Below are 25,687 nucleotides of genomic sequence, written 5' to 3' on the forward strand. Positions count from 1 at the left end.
GACCTATAGGCCAAACATTTTGGACACCTGTCTATTAAAGCATTCTATAAGCTATATACTTTCTGAAATTTATGGAATGAGATCATTTTCCCTAAGGGATTGTTTTCTTTTGGGGGACACCTAGCTAAGCTCGTATTTTCTAACAAGGTACTAGAGCCAATCTATTGCTTGGCCCATCCCTTGGGCAGACTTAGTGGTTCTCAGTTGTGTGAAGGGAGTTAACATCAGCAATTTTTAAATGGGGAATTAGCCCCATGTTAGATTATATGGAGAAGTTTGTTCAAGGAAGTAGAACTCATGCAAGGGATATATTTGGTATGGACAAACTGATGGCCTCTGAAAGGCTGCTTCTTCATAGATTTAAATGTCAGTACCTGTGTGTAATGGTGCAGTGAAGTGTGTGTATGTGTGTGTCTGTAAGAGAGAGAGAAAGACAGAGAGAGAGAGAGACAAAGTGAGAGAGAGAGACAGACACAGAGAGACAGAGAGACAGAGAGAGAGAGACAGAGAGAGAGACAGAGAGAGACAGAGAGAGAGAGAGATAAAGACAGAGAGAGACAGAGAGAGACAGAGAGAGATGTGGGGCAGCAAACTGTAGTGTAGCTTTAATTTTTAAATCCCAGAACATGAGTTGTTGTATATTTATATTTGATTGTAATCAGCATTTAGACCTTTTTTCTTTCCTGATTTTGAAGAAATCCCACCTCCCATGACCCCTCAAATAAACCTTTAATCTTTCATGGTGGTCTGGCTTCCTGAGAAACTACAGAAAGCTAAACATTTAAACTATCTTTTGTAAATAGATTAATGTATTAGTTCTCTGTGTAATTTGTCAGCTTTCATTTATCAGTATGGACAGGCAGGTCTGCCTCATTTACAAAGCATGTTTGTCTTTTTTCTTGGTGAGCGAAGTTCAACATATTGTTATGTCAGGAGTCTAAATGTTATCCAATGCTTTTTGGTTTCACATAGAGAAGAAGACAGTGTTGAATTTGAAAGTTGTCTCATTGTCTGGGTTTAGAGAGATGTCAGCTCTAAACCTGCTGTTATAATTGCATTGTAAATTTGTTTGATTTTCTAAGATTTAATTTTAATAAATATTTCTATGGTGACTACTATCCATCAATTAATGTTATTCAGTTTCCTTAATTTGTATCTTCAAACAGTAGTGTCTTCCTTTAATAAATGACTGCTGTTTCTATTAGAACTTGTCTTTGTTTAGCTTAGAAAGGTGATTATGTTACAACTAACTTTCATTTCATAACTCATTTTAACTGTTGCTCCTTTTAGAGACTTTGTTAATGTGAAGAGTTCTTAATGAAAATAGCAAGTTTATCATGTTGTTTTAATCTACAGGAATATTTGTATCTGATAATTAAGACCCAGAGTAGAATTCCAGGGGTATACCACCAAGTTCATCTGTTTCTACTGATCATGTTGCCTGATAAGATGTTAGTATTCTTTTTTCCCCTATGGCTTATTTAAACTCCTAAGATCTTACAAAAAGAAATTTTAATTATGAGAATTTCTAGCTTGCAGAAATAGCCATGTTAATTACTTCTTCTGCCAGTATATGCTTCCCTGGAGCTGTGGGAAAGTGTTGCATGGTGCTGGCTGGGCCCTGGGGAAGGATGAAAGGAAGCAAACAGGAGCCAGAAAAGTGATGATCAGACAAACTCACACTGAGGGAGAGGATGTGGACAGGCCATGCAGATAATGGCAGAATTATTACAGCTAGCGAGGAAAGCTGAGTGAGTAGAGTGGGAGAAGAGACTTAGGAGACGAGCAGAGTTATTTGAGAAACTCTTCTCCGGAATAAAAGGAAGACAGAGTAGGTTCTCAATGTCAAAACAGGGCTGAAAGGAATGAGGGGGTGGACAGGCTGATGTCCCTCAGCTAATGTAGAGACAGCGTGTTCATTTCCTCAGCTCTTCCCCGCTGTCCCCGATACAGGTGCTAGAGCAGGATTCCTTAGACAGGAGAAATGGTGGTGGGAGTTTACCAGGTCATATCTTGTTGAGGACAGAGGTGGTACCCCTGCTAGGCCTCTTCTTGGTTTTAGATGTTTAACTACTGAAGAAGGCCAGGGTAGGGGGAGCTGACTTGGCAAGAAAAATCTAGAAGGATGAAAAATATTCATACCCACTATTTGCCTATCTCTCTCTAATGTGGACCAGTTTAAACATATTGTTGATTTTAATTTCTTAATTTCTAGGTACACTAAAGAAGGGGTAATGATTATTGCTGTTAGTGGCTCTCTAATGCATAATTTTCCCGGATGAGCAAGATCTGTTCTACCAGCTTCGATTTCAATTTGCTTTCCCCTTAGCTTCTAAGACAGAGATGTCCAAGTATTAATGGTCTGAATGTTCATGAATATATTTATACGCTATTCACATTAACTAGCCATTGAAAGTAACTACAAAAGCATAGTTTGTGAGGTAATACTTAAGAAACATGGATTTCCACAAGGACACGAAATCACTAATGGAAAAGGACAGTGGTACAGGCCTTTATTTCAGGTCATTTAGCTAAGGTAAGGTACCGCAAGCTTTCCTTGTCCTCTTAATGCCTGAGTAAGAGAGTGTTTTATTGTGAACCATTTGAGAATCTAAGATTAAGTTTTCTAAGACTCTTCCTTTTCAAACATCTGTCCTCGGAGCAGGCGGCTCAGTAAATCTCTTCTTGGTTTCCGAGATCCAAAGTCTAGTTGTCTAATGACAATTATGATGGAACCTCCAGGTCTGGTTTTATCTTCTTCCAGTCTCCTGTGCTAGAGGCTGTGTGAGGGTAAGGAGCCATGGCAACAACAGCAGAGGAAGACGGTAGCTTGGTCTTCGGGAGCTCAGTCGAGATAAATAGGGAGAACCGATCAGCTGAAGGGTGAAGACAGTGCTTGTCAGTGGTTGAAGGTGGTGGGTAAGGAAGGTGTACTTGAGTAGTTGCTGTTTGGGGCCTTCAGCTGAGTCCGTTGTGGTGCCATCTTTTTGGCAGAGGAGGGTGATTGCAGTGTGATTATGGAATGAGTTGAGTACATAGGCTCTCGTTTCAGTTGCACACGTGTGTGTGTGTGTGTGTGTGTGTGTGTTCATAGAAATGGCACAGTAGCTGAAGGCAGATGTGGAGTAAATGAGGGTTATGAAGCTGAGAGTTGAGACTGTCTTTATGTGATGATGGACCCATTCTGTGGGTTTAGGAACTCTGGGAGAGGAGCAGAGTGATATGAGATACGTTATAAAATATGATAATACCAGACTTGGCCTAGGAAACACTGATAGTTCAACATTCATTCCTCCATCAGTGTGGCTGACCACATCTAAATGAGAGGTTAGGATTTTAAAACGTGCATCTTAGTGATTTTTATGCTCAGAGCTGCCCCTGGCTTCCTGCCACATTTGGAATAACAGTAAAGTTTACTTCTGTGGCCTCAAAGGTCCTCCATGATGTGGCCTCTGCCTTCCTCGTCAGCCACTCACCCTGTCATTAACTCCACCCCTTGTCCCCATTACCAAGCATTGTGTTGCAGGTAACCCTGGGCTTTTGAATTTGTCATTTTCTCCACCTGAAACCTTGTTCCTCAGATCTTGATGTGGTTTGTTCCAACTCCTTTCAGATGCTACTTCTCAGGGAGTCCTTCCTTACTTCCTGCTACTGTGCATGTCCACATTGTCCAGTAGAACTTTTTGTGATGATGGAAATGAAATATTCAGTATCTATTTCGTATAATTACTGACATCCAAAGCCAGTGGCCGTGTGAAGACCCATGCTAGACAACATAGGCTTCATCTCATTTTTACTTTTTCTTTGCCCTTACCATTGCCTGACATTCACCTACAGAGGCTTCATAACAGCAAGGACTTTGTTTCAATCATTGCTGTATTTCCCATACCAACAACAGTGCTGGGTACCTACTAAGGTTCTAATATTTGTTAAATGAATGTGAGATGCTATTTGGTAGAAAAAAGCAGATGTGATATGTGGACACCAAAAGCATGTCATAGGCTAGTCCTGTGACAGGCCCAAGGGAGCACCATATGCTCACCGGTATTTTCAGTGATTAAAAAAAATTACATATTTTTTTTACTATTGAATGTAAATTGATGTTAGGCACTGTCATTTTAATGTGGTTTATTTTCTCATATCACCTTTGTCTTTGTGGCCACTTGACAATGGATCTTAAAATGAAAAGGTCCAAAGACACGTGCAGAATCAAGTAACAAGTTAGCAAACACCAAATAAACTTTACAAAAGTCTTACAAAAGTTTCTAAGGTAGCACTTGCTCTTTGATTATACTCTGCTGCCATCATCTGTTCAGAGAAAAAAAATTGTAAAATCCCATTTAAAGTGATACAGTGTTGAAGGACGGGATAGAACCTAAGTGTTAGAAAAACTCCTCTTGAAGCACACGTAATCAGGACGCAAAGTTGGACATTTTAAGGTGACTGGAAAGGGGAGGCAGAGACAGACAACTAACTCCATTGCAGTGCGGAGTGAAACAATCTCTGGTGCCCTTCCAGTGAGAGATCCTAAAACCAGAGCCCAGCAGGACATGACCCAGAACATGGAGTTCAGATAAATCCACAAGGTGAGGAGAGGCAAGGTGAGATGTGTGTAGGGGCCTCTGAGAAGCAGCTCCACCAAGTCTGGGAAAGCCAGGGATGGCTTCCAGAGGTAAGGACATTGAAATGTGACATTTACGGGTCTTCTGGCTGCCTTGATAACCACCTAAAGCCAAGACAGCTGCGAGTCCTGAGACCCCAACTGCCTTGATCGAATCATACGTACTGTATGATGTTCATCTATGGGTATTTAGGTCAAAACAGGCATTGATGACAAGGGATCATTTATCCAGAACTATATGGTTCACACTGTGAATCCCTCTAGCATCTTAGAGAAAGACTGATTTTGGTTCAGTGAGTCTGGGGCGGCTGAGATCTATAACAAGCTCCCAATGAAATTGATGATCTTTGTCCAGGGGCCATGCTGAGAGTAGAGAGGAAAATCCGAGAGTTGACAGGCCAGGAAATCATGTCCTATAAGGATTAGCGAGCTGGTGGATCCAGTTATACCAACTCAGAGAAGTCAGAGGGCAAGCTGGGGCAACGTGGTACTTGTTTCCCATCTTTGGGAAGGGATGTGCCCTTACTTAGTATCATCCCACAGGAACAGTTAGAGAACAAGGGCAGTGTGGGATTCTGAAGCAACATGGGTTAAATCTCACAGGTTAAGATAGCTGTAAATGGGAAAAACTGGATAACGTTGTGGAGGCTTCCATTTTGAGATTTCATTCAGAGTTGAATGATGATCTTGTGAAAAGATATTTTAGATACATTTCCTGTGCAACAGTTTGAATTTGATGGTCTTTGAAGTCCCATAGAATCTAGAAGGAAGAATTGTTGCAGGAGTAAATTGCTCATTTAATTTCAAGGATTAAAACAGGAAGTTCTGAAGCCAAAAGCATGAGATGTATGTCGTAAGGCAAAACCAAACCGAACAACTCACAGTCGGTGTGAGACCTTAAATATAAAAAAGCTGCTTGTGTGGGTGAAACCAATGGCAGCACTGACGAGTTTTAAACAACTTCTGCTAAAAGGGGCTGGAGGCAGAATAATTAAGAAAACTTCTGGGAAGAGGCAAACATACCGCTGATTTGACCTCCTGGGACTCTGGTTATGTAGTGGCTGATGCTCCAGGGTAATCCCAAGTCTCAAAGGGAAAAGCTGAACAAGAAGAGGCATAATAAGCTTTAGAAAGCCCATAAAATAATTTAAAAACAGATTTGGCATTTTAAAAATGTATCCATCACCATCTGGGGATTTAACACAATGAGTTTTCAAAGGAAAAGTGAGTTTCCAAAACATTTCATCTGCTACTCTCCTCAGCATAGCTAGGTTTTGGAATTGAAAGTTTCCATGAGGAAGGAAATATTTCAGTTGTTTTGTGATAGGAGCACACATCTTATTTTGTTATATTGAGTTGGCCCAGTGTTCTTAATGATGATGATTTGGGCAGGAATATTTGCAAATGTTTCTGAGAGACATATTTTTTTTTCAAGCAATTACCCAGCAAATGTGATTAATGGAGACAATCCATCTGGTAATTGTAGGCACCATATTATTTTGTTTTCCTTCCCTTCCAAACTAGATTTTCTAATCTAAGTTATTTTGTTGTCCCTCTGGGCCATGTTTGTCTCTGTGTAGTTAAAGCAGAATTACATTTTAGTTCTAAATCTATGACTTTCCATTTGTTAGGTTAATAGTGGAGACATCGATTAGATTGTACAATAGTGACTGAACCTCAGTTATTAAGACACACACTGCTTATAAAGGTGTCAGTTGTTGGCAGGAAGTTCAGTAAATGCAGAGAACATATTGTGGTCAGGAAAGACTGAGAGATGGCTCTTTCACACTGCATTGTGTGGGTAGTAACATCTTTTTTCTGTTGTAAAAAATGACTGATTTTATCCTTCTCTAAAATTTAGTGCAAGACCAGGTATATAGCTCAGTGGCTCAAGTGCCTGCCTGGCAAGGACAAGCTCCTGAGGTCCAAGGCCTGTGCCAAAAAAGAAAACAACAAAACACAAACAAACAAACAAACAAACACAAATCCTAGTGGGATTTCTAAGCAAACCATCACTGGCTAATACTTTTCTAGGTAGATTCCAGATACTGGATGGAACTCCTGGCCAAAACTTATTTGCTGAAAGTTATCATACTTCTTCCCATCCTCTTTTAAAACAAGCAATGAAACAGAGGCTCAGCTGGGTAAAGAAATGTGTTCAAAACCTTCTGTTGCATGTCTTGGATGTGAAATGATTCAAGGATTCCTGGCCTGTTTGGTTCTTTACTTCCTGCCCGCACCCCTAGACCTGTGTTTGCCATTCTTCTCTTGCTTATTTGTTTACTTCATTCTCATTTCTAGCTCTTTGTCCTTCTTTCCCAGTTTCTGCCTGGCCTTTCGATTATCCAAAGGTATCTTCTGGTTCTCACCAAAGTCGGTTTATGCTCAGAGTATCACTGATGCTTGTTCTCACTTAGTGCTATCCAACAGGATACTTTTCATTATTATGTAAATTTCTTTGAGAGATGTGAAAGAAATATCTGCTTCCAAACTGAGAGAGTGCCAATACTTCCAAAAATGACTCAGACAAGTCAAGTTTGGTGAGTGAATGAGTTGATTTAAGGTTAGTTACGGAGCAGTCGAGGACCTATGGCCTGCATTGCTGAGGTGCTTCCATTCCAATTTGCTAAGCTGCTGGTTTTTTATAGCTCGAATTAAAATGGCCAAAAAAAAATCAAGGAAATAAGAGTCCTTGAAAAAAGTGCATGTACGCTATTCCCATCTCATCCTTGTCAGGAACTCTGTTGGTCTCAGCAATCACTGTGAAGCCATAGCAGTGGGTGAGCGGGATATTTTGCACACACAGTCTCAGCAACTGGTGAGAGCCCTCAGACAACTAAAAAGTGGCCCATGACAGCATGGAGTTATACTGTACTGGCTAGGGTTTGGAAGACTGTTCTCCCTAAGTGCAGCAGCTGAAATATTCTCTATCTGCACTGTTCTAGTATAGTAGCCACAAACCACAGGAGGTTCTCGAGCACTTGACATGTGTCTAGACAGTGGAGAAACTGATTTTAATTAATAAACTTAAGTGGCTACCTGTGACAATATGCATGGTACAGTAAATATAACTTTGGTTCTTTCATTGACAATGTGAGCAGCTGTCACTAGAGTCATTGGATTTGTCAGTGTTGGGCTCAACTGTAAACTGGTTTAGATTTATTGTTTGCTTATCTTGAGTTCACATGCATGTTGCCTTATTAGTGTTCTTTTTTTTTTTTTTTTGTTCTCATTATTGCCTTGATGGTTTGGAAATTCTGATTTATTTCAGGTTCAACGAAATGAGGACAAATCTACCACTTTGAAACTAGCTGATTTTGGCCTTGCAAAACATGTAGTGAGACCTGTATTTACTGTGTGTGGAACTCCAACATATGTAGCTCCTGAAATTCTTTCTGAGAAAGGTAAGTGTTATATATCACTCTGTGGTGTTCTAAGTCACCTGTTTACAAATGTCTTAATTTTAGTATTTCGTATTTTTCAATGTAGAGCAATTAAAAATCTCCAAGTTGTAGCTCAGGTTTCAAGATTAGAATTTAGTGAAAATATTAGGAGTGGAATTCCTTGAACAAAGCATGAGACATTTTTCCTCATCCATTGTTAGGAAAAAATGAGGAACAAAAATACAAGCTCAACAATCCAGATAAGTTTATTTAGAACAAACCTGAGAGGGACCACCCAGTAAATCTCATTCTTTTATAGGGTTGTGAGCATAAAAGGGGTCTATGAGCAGAAAGGTTCAGGGAAAAAGACTTGTGGCTATCTGTTAGAGATAAAGTTTGAGAAATGTAGGATGTGATGCTTGTGTGTTAGGAGCAGTGCTGGAGAGTGTAATGGGAGTTACAGGGTGAAGCCATGGTATTTAGGCCTTAGTAACCCACAATTATACATCTTCAGCAGATGTGAAAGCATAAGGGGATGCAAGAGGTTTAAACTGTTCTCTGGTTAGCATAGGGTGGCAGCAGTTGGATTCTTTCATCAATCAAGGATTCCCTTGTTATAGAGGACAGATTGGGTGTGTGTGTGTGTGTGTGTGTGTGTGTGTGTGTGTCCATGTGAATGCATGTGTAGCACAGTAAGATAAATATGGCAGAGAAGTATATGAAGAATCAGAGCAAGCAGGGTCATTTTTTTTTGACCCTGACCCAAGCCTACCTCTAACTGGAGAAAACTGAAAAATTTCTGATGGTATTTGATCTAAAAATTCTCTCATCAACCTTGCATTTAAGGGAAAAGGGGTTTCCATTTCAAACTCTGCAAATATTTATTGTCTATTTGCATATTGTGTGAGAATCTGATAAACTGTTTTAGCAACATACTCTGCAAAGTATGTAAAAAAGAAGTAATTATTACATGGTTCTGCATAAATGGATGATTTTTTTGCTAGTGTGGCATTCCAGAAGGAGTAGATTTACCCACCCAGGTGAGATAGGAAGGCTCTGGATAAGTTTCAGGCTTGGTGGTAGTGAGAAGGGAGGGACCCTTTCCCAATAGTAGAAGCTTCAGGGAAATTGAGAGAGACTAGAACATGTATAAAGCTGAGTTGCAGGGGCTTTGAGAAGACTACTCTCAGTGCACCAGAGAGAGTTGGGGGGGGGTAGACTGAGCCTAGGTTCACCACTAATGGGAATGTGGTGGAATTACCAGCATGATAGCCACCTTAGTGTTGTGGCAGTGGAGCAGGACAATACTGAGGGACATTTTGTGGAAATGTTGGTGAACTGGATAAGAGAAGAAAGCACAAGGACAGCATGAACACCACGCATTGATGTTTGCACCAGCCAAAACAGAGTGTTGAAAAGAACTGAGCAGGAAGGTGGTGGGGAAAGTTAAACTTGGACATAGTGGTATTATAGGGTACCAGAGAATGGAGTTGTCCATTGGTAAGGAAGGGACGCCTTCAGCTAAACATATAGTTTTGAGTCTTATCAAGCTGGTGACAGAGCCAATGAGATAATGAGCTCACTAGAGATATAACAGCATGGATAGCTAAGTGTGGACCTGAGTGAAGTCCAGAGTTCTGGCATGATGGAAGGAAGGAGGACTCACCAGAGGTGTGAGCTACCTGGGAAAGGAAGAGGATCAGGAAAGTGCAATAAGGCAGAGGTCAGCAAGAGATTTCCAAAAGACAGAGCAGTCCAGCAAGAGTCCATACCCTTCATGAGAACCATTGCAGATGCCATCAAAATGGAACAGAAGGAGCTACCATGGTGGTGCACACTTGTAATAGTACAAAAGAGCTCTGGAGACAGAGGTAGGAGGATCACAAGTTTCAACACAGCAAGACTGTGACTTGGCAAGACTGTATTTCAAAAATTAATGAAGAGACAAACAAAAAAAATAAACAAAGGGCTGGGGGATATAGCTTAATGTGAAGGCCACGGGTCCCATCCCTAGACTAGGGGGGAAAAAAACCAAAAGAGTTTATTCGTGGCTTATTTTTTTTAAGTTACTCTCATTGATTTGTTTTTTTGACAAACTTCACCCTGAGGCTTAATATTGAGCATCTGATTTTCATGTTAGAGCTGCCAAATGTTTTCCTCTACTATAATAAAAATGTTAGAAAGCACATGAAAATGTATGCATCATGTTACAACTTTTGGGGAAATGATTGTGATATGTATCAGAAACTTCACTGTGTATTACTTTGTGCATTTTATGTCTAGAAAGTTACGTTAAGAAGATGATCTTATGTGCACAAATATTTCCTGTATAAGGGTACTCATCAGAAAATTTCTTACAGTTGTGAAAAATTTAGAAAACATTAAACCACAACACATGAATTCATTGCATGAGGAGTATACTGATATATGTTAGAAATCATGTGTGTGGGCTCAGCAGATTTTGGGCCTGCCTGCATCAAATTCCCAGCTTCCTGTTGTGCTCGGCAAGCTCCGGGGATCTTGGGCCTGCCTGTGCCCTCAATTCTGAAAACTGGGCAGCTGGAGGTTTTGCGCCTGCCAGCCCCATGCCCAGTGACCCTCTCTCAATCTGGGGAACGGGACAGCCAGAGTCCCAGGAGCTGAGAGCATAGAAGAAGATTTCCAACAGGCCCAATGGAAGCCTTGGAATAACACTTGAAACATGGAAATGTAGGAAAATGACAAAATGAAAAACCAAAATACAATCTCAAACCTCCAGCCCATCCCAAGAAACCTTAGGAGCTATGTATGCAGAAGAAAATATATGCCATACACCTGAAATACCTGAAATAATACCAACTGAAATAAAGAAGCAACTCTGGGAAGCTTTAAAGGAATTCAAACAAGAAATAATCTCCCAGGTAAAAGAAGAAATGCTAAAAGAAATGAAAGAGATGCTGAACACATCTAAAGAAGACACAGTTAAAAAATTAGAGGGTGAACAATATAAGAAACAAACAGAATACATGAAGCAGATGCAAAGAGATATACAAGAAATCAAAAATTCCATTGAAAGTTGTCAAAAAGTGTTGCAATGAAAGTGAAGATAGAATTTCAGACCTTGAAGACAAGGCTGCAGCTATTGAACAGGAAAGGAAAGATCTTTGAAAAATAACAAGGAATTAGAAAATAACAACTTGAGGGGGAGAACATGGTGGACAGATAACAGCAGCTATGGAGGCTCTCTGAAAGACTCGGCTCAGAATTCAGGAATGGTGCGGAGTAAGGAGACATAAGCAGGTGGAGATATGCTCTGCTGGCCCAGGAACTGGGCTGAGAGAAACCAACTTGGAACGCAGTCCTGGTGCCAGAACAGGAACAGAGGGGCCTCAGTGTGGAGGCTGGAGCCCGCGCCATTGGAAGCCGCGATTTGGGTTTCCTGCCGCGCGCATCTGATTTCTAACATATATACCGGGCTGCATCTACATCGGCTCGGCAAGGAGAGAAACGCGCAGAAGCTCTGAAGGACGGGCGGGGAGCCGTGCACTGACGTGGTGAGGTGAGTGAGAGAAACTGACACTCTACCACAGTTTGACTCCAGCGGAGGACATTCTGGGACTGGGCAGACTTGCGGGAGCAGGGCGCTGCGGCGACTTCAGCCATGTATCCCCCTCTCAAGCGGGATTGGTGAGAAGTGCCTAGCCTACGTGACTCTGCTGGTGGAGACCCAATAGGCTAGCACAACCCAGATCCCAGAGCCTGAGGGTGGCCTGGAGGGGCGGGCCCCGCGTAGGCTGCCTGGTATGGAATTTCCTGGTGTGCTGCAGTGGGTGGGAACACCTAGCTGGTGCAATTCGATCAGGCTGTGGCTGACAGGGAGGGAAGCTGGGCCTCCTATATAAGCTTGCATATATAAGGAACAAAGAATATGGGAAGAGGCAGCAACAAGAAAGGCTCCTCAGCCCCTAATCCTGAGAAACAGGTAATAGTGGACACCCCGCCAATAGACATAAAGCACCATCTAGAGAGCCTCATAGATCAGTTCAGGAATGAACTTATTAATGACCTGAAGCTAGAAGTAAGCAGAATAGTTAGAGAAATGCTAAGCACCACCCAAGAAAAAACAGATGGTGGAATGGAAGAACAGAAAAAGAGGGGAGAATTGTTTGATGGAGAAAATAGAGAAAGCATAGAATACGTGAAGCAGGTATTAGGGACTACCAGGAAACTAAAAACTCTATCGAAAACTGGCATAACAGCTTGAAAGAAACTAAGGACAGACTATCTGAATGGAGGGCAGATTTGTAATATGGGAGAATGAAATGAAAAACTTCTTGAAAGTAACAAAGAAACAAACAGCAATAATACAAAGACAAGAAGATGATAAGAGGATCCATAACTTAAGAACATAAAAGAAGAAGTAGGGACACAAACAAATGAACTACAAAAGCTACTCACAGAAATAATCCAGGAGAATTTTCCTAATTTAGCAAAAGGTAAAGATACTCAGATGTATGAGGCATACAGGATCCCAGCCACCTACAACCCAAACAGAGCAACACCCAGGCATATAATAATAAAAATTCCAGAAATTCAATGCAAGAACAGAATATTAAAAGCTGTCAGAGACAAGAAACAGACCACTTACAAGGGAACACCCATCAGAATTACAGCAGATTTCTCTGCACAAACCATCAAATCACGAAGAGCATGGGGGAAATAATTCAAGCTTTGAAAGACAACCAGCCAAGATTGAGATATCCTGCACAACTGTCCCTGGAAATTGATGGAAAAACAAGGTGCTTCCAGGATAAAGAGGAACTGGGGGAATTTGCAACCACCAATTCAACTCTACAGAGAGTATTGCAGGATATTCTAAAAAAAGAAAAATACAAAGAATACAGAAATAGTGGCGGGGAGGCCACAATGAATGGAGCAGAGAACAAAATGAAGAAGACAAACTGACAACTAATGACAGAAAAAGAGCTCAACAGAAATGAGGCAGAAAAGATTGGATGATAGGAACAGCTATTTTGGAGAAAATGACGTCTTACAAGGTAATACTAATTTAGTATCATCTTGTTTTGAAGTCTCATCAAGCTTTTGTTATTCTGTCTCCATTGGTCTAAACAGGTTGTATCTTATTGGATTTTATTATGTACGATAGTATAAGCAAAAACTTTTAAAGACAAGGAGATTATACAGAAACCATTGTTCATTTTCTGTTAGTTGATTCTAAATACCCCGTAATGCTGTCATTCTCTTAAATGGTTTTACATTGTTTTGATATATTTAATGCTACAGTATACGAAGTTGTATTCAAGGATTTCAAGGAAAGAGACAATATGGTAACTGCTTTTATGTCAGGATTATCTTGTGGTGAAACACTATTCTGCTTAAGTGGTTATGTTTTGATCTGTGCTGTTTTGCTGTTATGCCCTCTTTTATCTCAATCTCCACTTCATTATTTACTTTTTTATTTTTATCCTTTTAATTAAGGGAAAAATAAATAAAAATAGCAGGATATATTATAGTAACCCACGTTGACTTTCCATTATCTTGATTTAAAGCCCTGTATTACTCTCACCATCTTGTTTTTGACTGATGTCCCCCTATTCTGTTTTGCTTGATAGTACCAGGTTTGAAAGTTTAGGCAACAGCTGTGAAGATAGTGAGATTCATTATGACTTTTATCTACTTTTGAAGACCTACAATATCTCCAATGTTTTGGTTTTGTCAGTTTTGTTCTTTACTGTTTTGTTCAATTTTATTATAAATGATGGTATCGGCAATTCTATTAGAGATAGCGGGAAGCAGTATGGTACCCATTATTGATCACCTTGTATTATGCTTTTACATTATCTATTATGTCCACCCTTTTGATTTGATTGACTCTGTTCTGTTATGTCACATTTGGTTCTACTCCCTTCCAAAAAAGTAATAAGAACTGTGGGAGTAACAAAACCCAAAATGTGTAATTGTCATTGTACAAAAGAGAGGAAAAGAAAGTGCTCCAAATGATATAACTGCATGTATATTTAAGTGTATAAGATAGAAAATGATATCACTGAGTTTTATTGGATCATTGAACAGAACTGTTTGCAGTATCATTGTTGGAATGTCCACTTTACAAGCTTTAATTTTGTGACTTGAACAATTATTTCTAAGATGACAATATGTAATCCATCAACTAGTGATTTTCTACTGTTTATTTTTTTCTGTAAATCTGTATAACTTGTACCCTTTCTCTGCTTTTTTTCTCCTTAAATAAAATAAAAAAAAAAGAAAATAACAACTCAACAGTGGCAAGATGATGCAACGAAAAACAAAATAAGATTGATAGGGATAAATGAAAAAGAAAGGAATGATGTAAAGGATGTCAAGAGGATATTTAGAGAAGTAAGAGCTGAAAATTTTCCAAACATGAGAATGGAAACTGACATCAGGATCAGCGAAACATATAGGACTCCAAATAGCCATAATCAAAATAAAACTACACCCAGACATATAATAATCACCATCCCAGAAATCAAACAAAAGAATAGAACATTAAAAGCTGTCAGAGAGAAAAGATAGGTCAGCTATAAAGGAAAACCTATCAGAATCTCAGCAAACTTCTCAGTACAAACAATAAAGTCAAGAAGAAGATGGAGTGAAGTATTTCAGATTATAAAGGAAAATGATTTCCAACCTAGAAGATGTACCCTGCAAAACTTTCCTTCAAAATGGATGGAGAAATAAGATACTTCCATGGCAAAGAATAGCTGAAGAACTTCATGATCATCAAGCCAACCCTACAAAGAATACTGAAAGGCAGTTTAGATTCACTTAAGAAAAAACCACTAAGGAACACAGATAATTAAACAGAATGGAAAGATAAGATGTAACAGCAGAAAGATAGCAGGTCAGCAATAAACCAACATATAACAGTTATAACCATTAATGTAAATGACCTCAATTCACCAATTAAAAGAAACAGACTGGCAGAATGGATCAAGAAACAGCATCCAACCATATGCTGTCTACAAGAAACCCATCTAACCCAAAGGATACTCACAGACTGAAAGTCAAAGAATGGAAAACAATACTTCATGCAACTGGAACCCCCCAAAAAGCAGGGGTAGCTATTCTGTTTGAAGACAACGTGAACTTCAAACCAAGAATGATCAAAGAGATAAAGAAGGTCTTTACATACTGGTTAGGGGAAAACTTCAAGAGGAAGAGTTAACAATCTTAAACATATATGCACCAAATTCCAGAGCACCCAGTTATATACAGCAAGTATTAAATAGAAATGAAAAACCAAATTAGCAGTAACACAATTATAACAGGAGATCTTAGCACACCATTGATACCAATGGACAGATCAACCAGACAGAAAGTCAGCAAAGAAATAACAGAACTGAATCACACCAGTGAACAAATGGACTTGATAGACATATACAGAGTGTTCCATCCAACAACATCAGAATACACATTCTTCTCAGGAGTACATGGGTCATTCTCTAAAACAGACCATATACTAGGCCACAGAATGTGTTTAAATAAATGCAAAAGAGTTGAAATTATCCCATGCCTGTTATCAGATCATAGCGCTTTGAAACTAGAAATTAATGATAAAAGAAACTGCAAAAATCCCACAAACATATGGAAATTGAATAACACACTCTTGAGCAATCAGTGGGTCACAGGGGAAATTAAAGAAGAAATTAAACAACACCTACAAGCAAATGAAAATACAAATACTACTTACTGGAATCTGTGGGATGCAATGAAAGCTGTCCTCAGAGGAAAATTTATTGCACTGAGTTCCCACATCAGGAAAATAGAACAAATACAAATAAATAACCTGATGTTATACCTCAAACATCTAGAGAATGAGCAAGTCAGGCCCAAAGCCAAAAGAAGGGAGGAAATTATAAAAATCAGAGCAGAAATTAAAGCAATAGAGATTAAGAAAACAATCCAAAGAATCAATGAATCAAAGAGTTGATTCTTTGAATGGACAAATAGATAAGCCCCTAGTGAACCTTATTTAAAAAAGGAAAGAAAATCTCAAATTTATACAATAAGGAATGAAAAGGCAAAATCACTACAGACTCTGTAGAAATACAGAAGATCATCCACACCTATTTTGAAAACCTCTGCTCTCATAGGTTTGAATAGCACAGAAGACATAGACAGATTCTTAGAAACATGTGAAGTACCAAAGCTAGGTCAAGAAGATGTAAAACTGCTGAATAACCCAAATTCTGTTAATGATATTGAAAATACAATTAAGTTCTTACCTACAAAGAAGAGCCTAGGTCCAGACGAATTCACTGTGGAATTCTACAAGAAATACAAAGAAGACTTAATGTTGACACTCCTCAAACTCTTCAGTGAAATCGAAAGGGAAGCAGTTCTTCCTAAGTCATTCCTGGAAGCAAATATTAATCTAGTACCAAAACCTGAGAAAGACCCAACTAAAAAAAGAGAACTACAGGCCAATCTCTCTAATGAACACAGATGCAAAAATCCTCAATAAAATATTGGCAAATAGGATGCAGCAAATCATCAAGAAGATTATACACCATGACCAAGTGGGATTCATCCCAGGCATGCAGGGATGGTTCAACATATGTAAATCAATAAATTAATCTACCATATCAATAAAGCCTAAGGTAAGAATCACATAATCATTTCTATAGATGCAGAAAAAGCTTTTGATAAGGTCCAACATTCATTCATGATAAGAACCTTACAGAAAATTGGAATAGATGGTCTTTACCTCAATATGATAAAGGCCATCTATGACAAACCAACAGCCAATATTGTACTAAATGGCCAAAAACTGAAGGCCTTTACGTTAAAATCAGGCACAAGACAAGGATATCCCTTATCACCACTCCTATTTAATAAGGTACTGGAAATGCTAGCCAGAGCAATTAGACAAGAGAGAGAAATAAAGGGGTAAAGATAGGAAAAGAAGAAGTTAAAGTACATTATTTGTGGATGACATGACACACTACATAGAAGACCCCCAAAACTCCATTGAAAGACTCCTAGATATAATAAATTCAGCAATGTAGCTGGATACAAATTCAATACTCAAAAATCAGTAGCATTCTTATACACTAACATCAAAATCACAGAGAGAGAAATAAGAGAAGCCACACTCTTCACAATAGCAAACAAACAAACAAAAAAGAAATACTTAGATACTTAGGAATTATTATCGTGAAAGAAGTGAAAGATCTATATAAGGAAAATTATAATTCCCTAAAAAAGAAATTAAAGAGGATCTCAGAAAATGGGCAGACATTCGTTGTTCATGGAAAGGAATAATAAATTTTGTGAAAATGGCTTTTCCCTTAACTGTTATACAGATTCAATGCAGTCCCAATAAAAACACCATCAACATACCTCATAGATCTAGAGAAATCACTTCTAAATATCATCTGGAACCAGAAGAGACCTAGAATAGCAAAGACAGTACTAAGCAGCAAATGCAAGGCTGGAGGCACCACACAGTCCCTGACTTGAAGTTATATTTCAAAGCAACTGTAGTAAAATCAACATTCTAGGGTACTAGAATAAAAACAGAATCAACAAATTCTAGGGTACTAGAATAAAAACAGACCTGAAGATCAGTGGAATAGATTAGACGATACAACCATAACTACAAACACACTCAACAACCTTATCTTTGATAAAGGGGCCACACATGTTCACTGGAAGAATGACAGTCTCTTTAATAAATGCTGCTGGAAAAACTGGCTCTCCATATGCTGAAAACTAAAGCTATACCCATGCCTATCACCATGTACTAAATTAAAATCTAAATGGATCAAAGATCTGAATATTAAAACAGAAACACTAAATCTATTGGAAGACAAATTGGGTAAAAATCTTGAAGACATAGGGGGAGGTAGAGAATTCATGAACAGGACTCAAACCACACGGGAAATACTTCCCAGAGTCAATAACTGGGATCACCTCTTATTAAAAAGTTTCTGCACATCAAAAGAAATCTCCAGCATAGTGAAAAGAAAACCCACAAACTGGGAAAAAACCTTAGTGAACTGTCCCTCAGACAAAGGACTTCTGTTTAAAACATATAAAGAATTTTAAAAAAATCAGACCCTCAAAGATTGAATTTGCATTGGAAAGATCCAATCCAAAAATGGGCATCTGATATGAATACACAATTCTCAGATGAAATACAAATGGCAAAATAAATACATGAAAAAATGTTCATCATCATTACTCATTAGAGAAATGCAAATTAAAACCACACTGAGATTCCATCTCACTCCTGAAAGAATGGCCAGGAACAAGAAAATTACCAAATTACCACCAACACATGCTGGAGAGAAAAAGGAACTCTCCTGCACTGTTGGTGGGAGTGTAGACTGGTGCAACCACTGTGGAGGTCAGTCTGGAGATTTCTCAGAAAGCTGGGATTGGAAGTCCCATTTGTTCCAACTATTCTACTTCTAGGCATATTGCCAGAAGAACTGAAAGCATCATACCACAGTAATGTATGTGCACCCATGTTTATAGCAGCACAATTTGTAATAGCCAGATCTTGGAAACAACGCAAGTGTCCATCAACTTGATGAATGGATAAAAAAGTTGTGGTACTTTTATACAATGGAGTAGTACTCAGCTATTAAAGAAGGATCACATTGAGATATAAATAAATGGACCCAGTTTGAGACATACTTATAAGTGAAATAAATCAAACTCACATGTTTAAATACTGAATAGTTTCCTTAGGGTAAGAAATGGTAAGAATACATAAAAATATGTGGTAATCATGATTCCCTATTATATTGCTCTGAAGCCTTATAATGTCATTCATTAATTGGAATGGTTTTATTCTGGGTTGATTTTGTTGTCTGTGATGATATGAACAGCTATTTTGAAGGAAACAAAACATCAAAATAGCTAGTGCTGATTTAATATCATCTTGTTTTGAAGTCCCATCAAGTTTTTGCTCTTTTGTCTCCATTGGTTTTATCATGTTGTATCTTATTGGATTTTATTATTTTGTGATACTATAAACAAAAATTTTTATAGACAAGGAGATAGTATAGAAACCATTGCTCATTTTCTGTTAGTTGGTTCTGAATACCCTGTAATACTTTCATTCTCTTGAATGATTTTACACTGTCTTGCTATGTTTGATACTATAGTGTGTGAAGGTATACTCAAATATTTCAAAGAAAGAGACACTATGGTAGTTACTGTTAAGTTAGATTGTCTTGTGATAAAACAGTATGTTGCTTAAATTGTTCTGTTCTGATCTGTTTTGTTATGTCCTCTTTTATTTTAATTTTTTTAAGTAAAAAGAAATCATGTTTGTAAAGAATTGTTTATATTCTTCATAAGAAAATATTACGTGAAAGGTGTCATTATAGGACATTACATGAATAAAATGGGGAATAAAATGTGTATAATATGATCCTAGTGTTGTTTTAAAAAGCATACATGTATGTGTTTGTGTATATATATATGTGTAGGGTACACACATGTGGGAGACACAGCTAATAACATTTGTCTTTTAATGATCGTTAGAAACTCCAATATATATTTTTCAAGTCAGAAAGAAGGTAATGAATAGATTGGAAACAGATTGCTATTGTGGACTGGGGCCTCTCAAAGAACCTCTGGTGAAGGACAAGATTTTATAATTTATAGCACAGCATGCACTTATGCATGGTCTTGTTGCATGCAAGTTATGTTGTTTGTAGCACTTGATAATATCTGAATTAATCCATACTCACTTCAACAAGGCATGTCCATCCATCATGGACTTGAATATCATAGCTATATCCTATTGCTGTAAGTTTCCAAACATTTGTTTTCAATTTTTCTGCTTACTTTTTCACATACTGCTAAGACTATAGCAGCGTGGTTCCTTGGCCCGACTGAGTAACACTGGTGTAGACCCCTTTTTTGGAGCAGGTGGCACTTGGGGGAGGGTAGTTGATAGTAATGCCTACCATATGTTTGAAGACGACTTTTGTTTACAGAGAACTGAGGCATTTGCAGCGCCTATCACTTAGAAGTATTTAGAATTACAGGTCTTCATCATTTATTCTATCACAGTTGACTGCAGCTGGTCTCAGTTTTGCTGTGTCTCTGCCTCTGTTTGTACAGGTTATGGCTTGGAAGTGGACATGTGGGCTGCTGGCGTGATCCTCTACATCCTCCTGTGTGGCTTCCCTCCATTCCGCAGCCCAGAGAGGGACCAGGATGAACTCTTTAATATCATCCAGCTGGGCAACTTCGAGTTCCTTGCCCCTTACTGGGACAATATCTCTGATGGTGAGTTCTGTACTTCCATATGCAGGGGAGAAGAGGGGTTGGTACTGAGAGGCCTCCTGGGTTCTGACCACAAAGCAGGTTTTCAGATGTGTGAAAAGCCACACAGAAGGTGTCTAGCTTGGAGCTGGACTGCAACATGTCATGCCTAAACCTTTCTTTGCTCAGCAGCCTCATGGAAGTTTGTGTAGTAGCCCTTCCAAAGTATGACTTTAAAATTTAAAGAGAAAATCTAACCACCAGTTGCAGTCACCAAGTGCTTTTCCTTAAGGCAATTAAAGAACCTCAGGTTCTTTAATCAAACAGTTTTCCTTTGGAAAGAGGAAAGCCATTTTATATATACCAGAAATATTCATGAATAAAATAGACTGAAGATAGTTAAGTACATATGAATAATCAAGAGTCCTGGAGCATATTTGCTACATGGGGCTCTTCAAGAGAGAAAAGGAGTGAAAGTCCCCATCATTTGCATTGTTTTCTTCCTTTTGAGCCCTTAATTCTATTTGATTCCAAAGAGAGTCTTTCCCTTGTGTCTACTGATTTGTTTTACTGCATATTGACATTGTAAAATTGAGAACTAGATACTTTGGGCTTTTGAGTCTTTGAATCTTCAGTTTAAAAAGTCAGAGTGATGCATCCGCCTCCTTATTTCCCTAAACATGCCATCCATCATCAGTTACTGAATTCTCCCATCCCCAGCCTCTGTCTCCTCTCTGAGATTAGGGGCTGAAGGGAGGGAAAGCTTTGCCTTCCTCCCGTAGACAAGGTAGGGAGGCGCGACTGGCTGAAGATAGAGTGAGGCTCTTGAAATGGTGGTATCAGGGACAAGTGGAAACTGAAGGACAAAACATTTGGGAAAATCGTGCGCACTGTTCCCTTAGATTTAGGCAGCCTGTGCTGCACAACAAGTTTAAGACTACCCTGCACTACATATCAAGACCCTGTCTCATAAAAATATAAAAAATAAAAGAAATGTAAAGGAAAAACTTCACTGTTTAAAAATCTTTATTGAGGAATGCCCCTTGCTCAAAGTTAGCTGCTCACCTATCAACCCCCCACCCCACCCCACTGTCCAGCCACCTCCTGAGCACAGAAACTCCATGATTTCTCCTCCAAAATCACACAGTTCAAGCCAGGAAAATTATGCCCACAGGTGTCCAGGCCCCACTGCTACCAGCATCAGTCCTTAAAGGTGCACAGAAGACTCAGTGGTTGGAAGGCAGATAATACCCAGACTCTCACACATGTGTGTGGACAAGCAGACACCCTACCCCAAGGTCTCTCTACCCTCCAGCCAGCCATCCCATGCTTACCCTTTGGTGAAATGGCTTGTGCCATTGGGACAGGAAATTGTGAGGTCCTGATTAAAGTAGTCTAAAAGAAGGAATCTGGGCTTTGGGGTATGTGGGCATTATCCCCTCCCTTAGTGGGGATAATGTAATCAGAACAAGATCCTTTATGCATGGGGCCAGAACAGAGGCCACCCATGGACCAATCTCAAACTCGAGGCAATGCTTCTGCCTTAGCCTCCTGAGTGCTGGGGTTATAGGCATGCACCACTCTGCCTGGATACTTGTGCATTATTTTAGTGATTGGAAGAACAGACTCCTTGAGCCAGGCTAGAAGCATCAGCAGACCAGGGAGGGATCATTCCTCTGCTCCACTGCCACTTGGCCTACCACGTATCACCACATCTCTCTAGGATAAGCCATGGTCCTGGGCAGAAAATAAAATTAATTTTGAACTTAAATTGCTTCACAGAATTCGTCTCGTCAGTTTTGTCCATATGTAGACATATTTATCAACTTAATAAGAGTGAAAATATATTAATAAAAACTTGTTAATTTGAGTTAAAATGTTAAAGCATTTTAGCTATAACAGGCAACGTCCACTATTCTAGATGTTAGGTGTGGCTTTGACTCTGATTCTAGAGAAATGAACAGACATACATTCTCTAAAGCTGGGTTGTTCAACATAGTACCCCCTGTGTACACATAGCTAAATTTAAATGTGGATTCTTTCAGAGAAAATAAAACTTCTGTTCCTCATTCTTACCAAGTTTCAAATCCTTCATAATCACATATAGATTGAGCAGGTCTAGAGTGTGTCCATTCTGGATTAGATTGCACTGCACTAGACTATGAAAGAACATGGATGTTATGTGTTCTCATTTCATGAATGGGGAGGAAAAATTCAGAACCACCTGCATTCACCACATTTCCCCTCTTTGTCTCACCCTCACAGCTGCCAAAGATCTGGTAAGCCGATTGCTGGTGGTAGATCCCAAAAAGCGCTACACGGCCCACCAGGTTCTTCAGCATCCCTGGATTGAAACAGCTGGAAAGATCAGCAGGGTGGACCCACAGAAGGAAGTGTCCTCCAGCAGTGAGGGCCATAGCTGGAGCCAGCACAAGAGGATCATGGAGCAGGCATCATAGTCAGTGCCTTGGTCATCGGTTCCACTCTATTTCTGCTTGAGGATGGAGAAGAGGGTTGAAGTCTGGGAGAGAAACAGAATCTTCTTCATATAATTGGAGAACCAGGAGAGATGCTCAATGTATTTTAAAATGAATATAAAAAATAAGCGGAGTCCTAATGTTAAATGTAACATATTTTTAGATTTGTGTATTTAAGGCCTTTAATACAATTTTTTTTTGGTAAGAGTCATCATCAGTGAGAAAGTTTTGCTAATCATGATGTGTTTTGCTTCCTTGTAATGCAGTTCATGGTGTACTACATGAGTGGTGCTTTCTAGTGTCTAAACTCCCCTGTTCAATTATTGAGGTGAATCATGGCCTTTCTGTGTTAATAAAACATGCTCTGAATAACAGACAGGGATCTGTATTCTGCTTACTTTTAGATGTTCATGAGAGCTGGAGAGTTCATTTGAGATGTGCCTCCCAAAGCCAAGAGGCCTACATATGAATGTGGTGGACACTTGATTAACTGGCGAGATCTATTTATATTTTGAGTGTGTCAGTGAAGTTCTCTAAAATTTCATTCTGATCCAAAATTAGATATAGTGCAGTCTGAAAGACAGAAAGAAGAAATACTGTATCTTTCTTACGTCCGCTATGACCAGTTTCCAGTCACATTGTCCCTGAGCCCGAGTTACTTCACATTACATGAAGTCAGGCACTCAGACTGTGTCACTGTTAAGATTTTTCAGATCACCGGGGAGCTATTTAGATCACTAACATGTCAGAGATACAATAAGTGGATTACACAGAGGGCTTGAAGGAACTCCATATTTGGGCACCTTCCCACTTGCAGGGTATACACACAGAGGACACAGAACACATGTTTCAGATTTCAGATGACTCTGGGAGTATATGAACTGCAAGCAGGACCTGTCCTGATATTCTCCACGTTGACATGTCCACTTTATGTGTACTGGTCAGTCAGCCATAGTGAGGCTTTTTGCCCATATTCTTCCTTTTCTATCCATTTTGGAGTCATCTAGGTAGAGAAGTGTGAAAATGAACAGTATTAGAGAACTTTTTTAAAGACAGGATTTCTGCTATGCCATTCAGGCTGGCATTGAACTCACTGTAGTACAGGTTGACCTCAGACTTGCAGCGATCCTCCTGCCTCGGCCTCCCAAGTGCTAGAATTACAGGTATGTGCCACTATGCTTGCCAGAGAATTTAGTAAAAGGTATTCTTCAAACAGGAATTAGAGGATGGAAAAAGCACAAAGACAGCTCTGCAGTAATTTAGAGATAGTCAATAAAGTAGCTTTCATTCCTAGATAAAGACCCAAGGGAAGAGGCTGGGGTTATGAGAACCTAGAAGCTTGGGGAGTCCACTCCTTGAGGTGGACATTGCCATGTGCTGCCTAATTCTTCCTTCAGAGATGGAGGGAACAAGCTGCTTAGGATGCTACTGTCTGACAGCCCTCAGCTGTACAGCAATTGCCTGTAGCTGGAAAGGGTTATGGATCTTTCCTGGGGCATGTCTCATCCCATAACTCACCTCCCATAACTCACCGTAGGGAATAACGGCTTAGAAACTTTGCCCAAGCTGGAGAAAACACTGAAGGACCTTGGGGTGACTGCATCACAGCTTAACTTTTCCCTGTACAATTTTGCTTTTTCTCTACCAGAGTTGATAAACTTAATGATACTCCCTAATAAGCTTTTGTATGTGAATTTGGGTCTCAGAGTAGCTTGCTAGAAAATCAAGTGCATGGCATCTTCCAGAAATCTGGAACTGCTGCAAAGAGATGCCAGTTGGTGCTTTAGGCCTAGGAGCCCAAAAAAGAAGCCCCTTGGAGCTGAGAGGCAAGCCCTGTGCAGACAGTGTGGCTCAGCAGGCTGTGCAATGGTACTCGCTCTGGAAACATGAAAGAGGCGGGAAGCTGTATCTCTTTCATACTAGAACACCTTCTGATAAAGGGACAAATGACCTCCGTGTCATGAAATTCAAAACATAGTTTTCAATGATCGTATTACTATCATTTGAATCCATTGATCACTCTTTGAGTTATTTCTACTGCTGAATGATTGCTACTGTGAGTTATTTCTGGAGCTCTTTGAGGTCTGAGAGTTTACCTCCCTGGACATCGTCCCTCCCTTGTTTCATTCCCTTAACGCTGTCCTCACTATCAGGAATGATTTTATTTGAGTCTTTTTTTGTCTACTTTTCTTTTCACTTCCCTCTACTAAAATATAAACACCAGGAGTGCAAAGATTTTCTGTGATGACACATTTTCCCAGTTTTTTTTCCTTTGGATCTCATCAGTTCAGCCTTCTAATAGCTAAAAGGTGTACTTCCATTCTTAATTATTCAGAAAATGCAAGTTAAAATCACAATGAAATATCATTATATACCCAATAGAATGGCTAAAATGAAAAGACTGACCATACCACTTATGATTGGGAATGTAGAAACACTGCAATTTTTGTACATTGCTGATGGAATATAAAACTACTACTTTTGGGTAATAGTTTGTTCCTTAAAGGTTAGATACATATCATCATATGATCTAGCTATTCTACCACTAGCTATCTGCCTTGTAGAAATTAAAGAATGTCTTACAAAGATTTCATAGTATTTCATAGGTGTTTTATTTGTACATTAGTAGCCTAAAAATGGAAACACCTGGAATATCTATAAATTGGTGAATGGGTAAACATGATGGAATCTCAATACAATGAATAATTTTCATCCATAAGAAGGCATTAAGTACCGATATACGAACCACAGGATTGAACTTTCAAATAATTAGGCTGAATCAGTGAAGTCAGACAAAAGTAAAACAAAACAAAACAAAACTCTCCAAACCAAATGATGCTGATTATTACATTTATGTACACTTTACAAACTTACTTAGTTACTTTATGCTCGTTGCTGAGACAAAATACCTGAAGCCCAAGTTGGGAAAGGAAAGG

At 39.2% G+C, this 25,687-nt stretch overlaps 1 protein-coding gene across 1 annotated transcript in view; it reads left to right on the top strand.

The window, feature by feature from the left end:
• The window catches only part of Dclk3 (doublecortin like kinase 3), a 46,778-nt gene extending 23,653 nt beyond the window's left edge, over positions 1-23,125 (top strand). The window contains exons 3-5 of the mRNA XM_003473390.5: positions 7,893-8,025; positions 20,131-20,298; positions 22,540-23,125. Coding sequence (XP_003473438.3) covers positions 7,893-8,025; positions 20,131-20,298; positions 22,540-22,733 — 495 coding nt within the window. The 3' untranslated portion in view covers positions 22,734-23,125. The remainder of the gene's footprint in view (positions 1-7,892; positions 8,026-20,130; positions 20,299-22,539) is intronic.
• Positions 23,126-25,687: the final 2,562 nt, after the last annotated feature.

The sequence above is a fragment of the Cavia porcellus genome, unplaced genomic scaffold (assembly GCF_034190915.1).
Source record: "Cavia porcellus strain 051 isolate PalLab524CR breed Dunkin Hartley unplaced genomic scaffold, mCavPor4.1 scaffold_13, whole genome shotgun sequence".
In the NCBI taxonomy this organism is placed as follows: domain Eukaryota; kingdom Metazoa; phylum Chordata; class Mammalia; order Rodentia; family Caviidae; genus Cavia; species Cavia porcellus.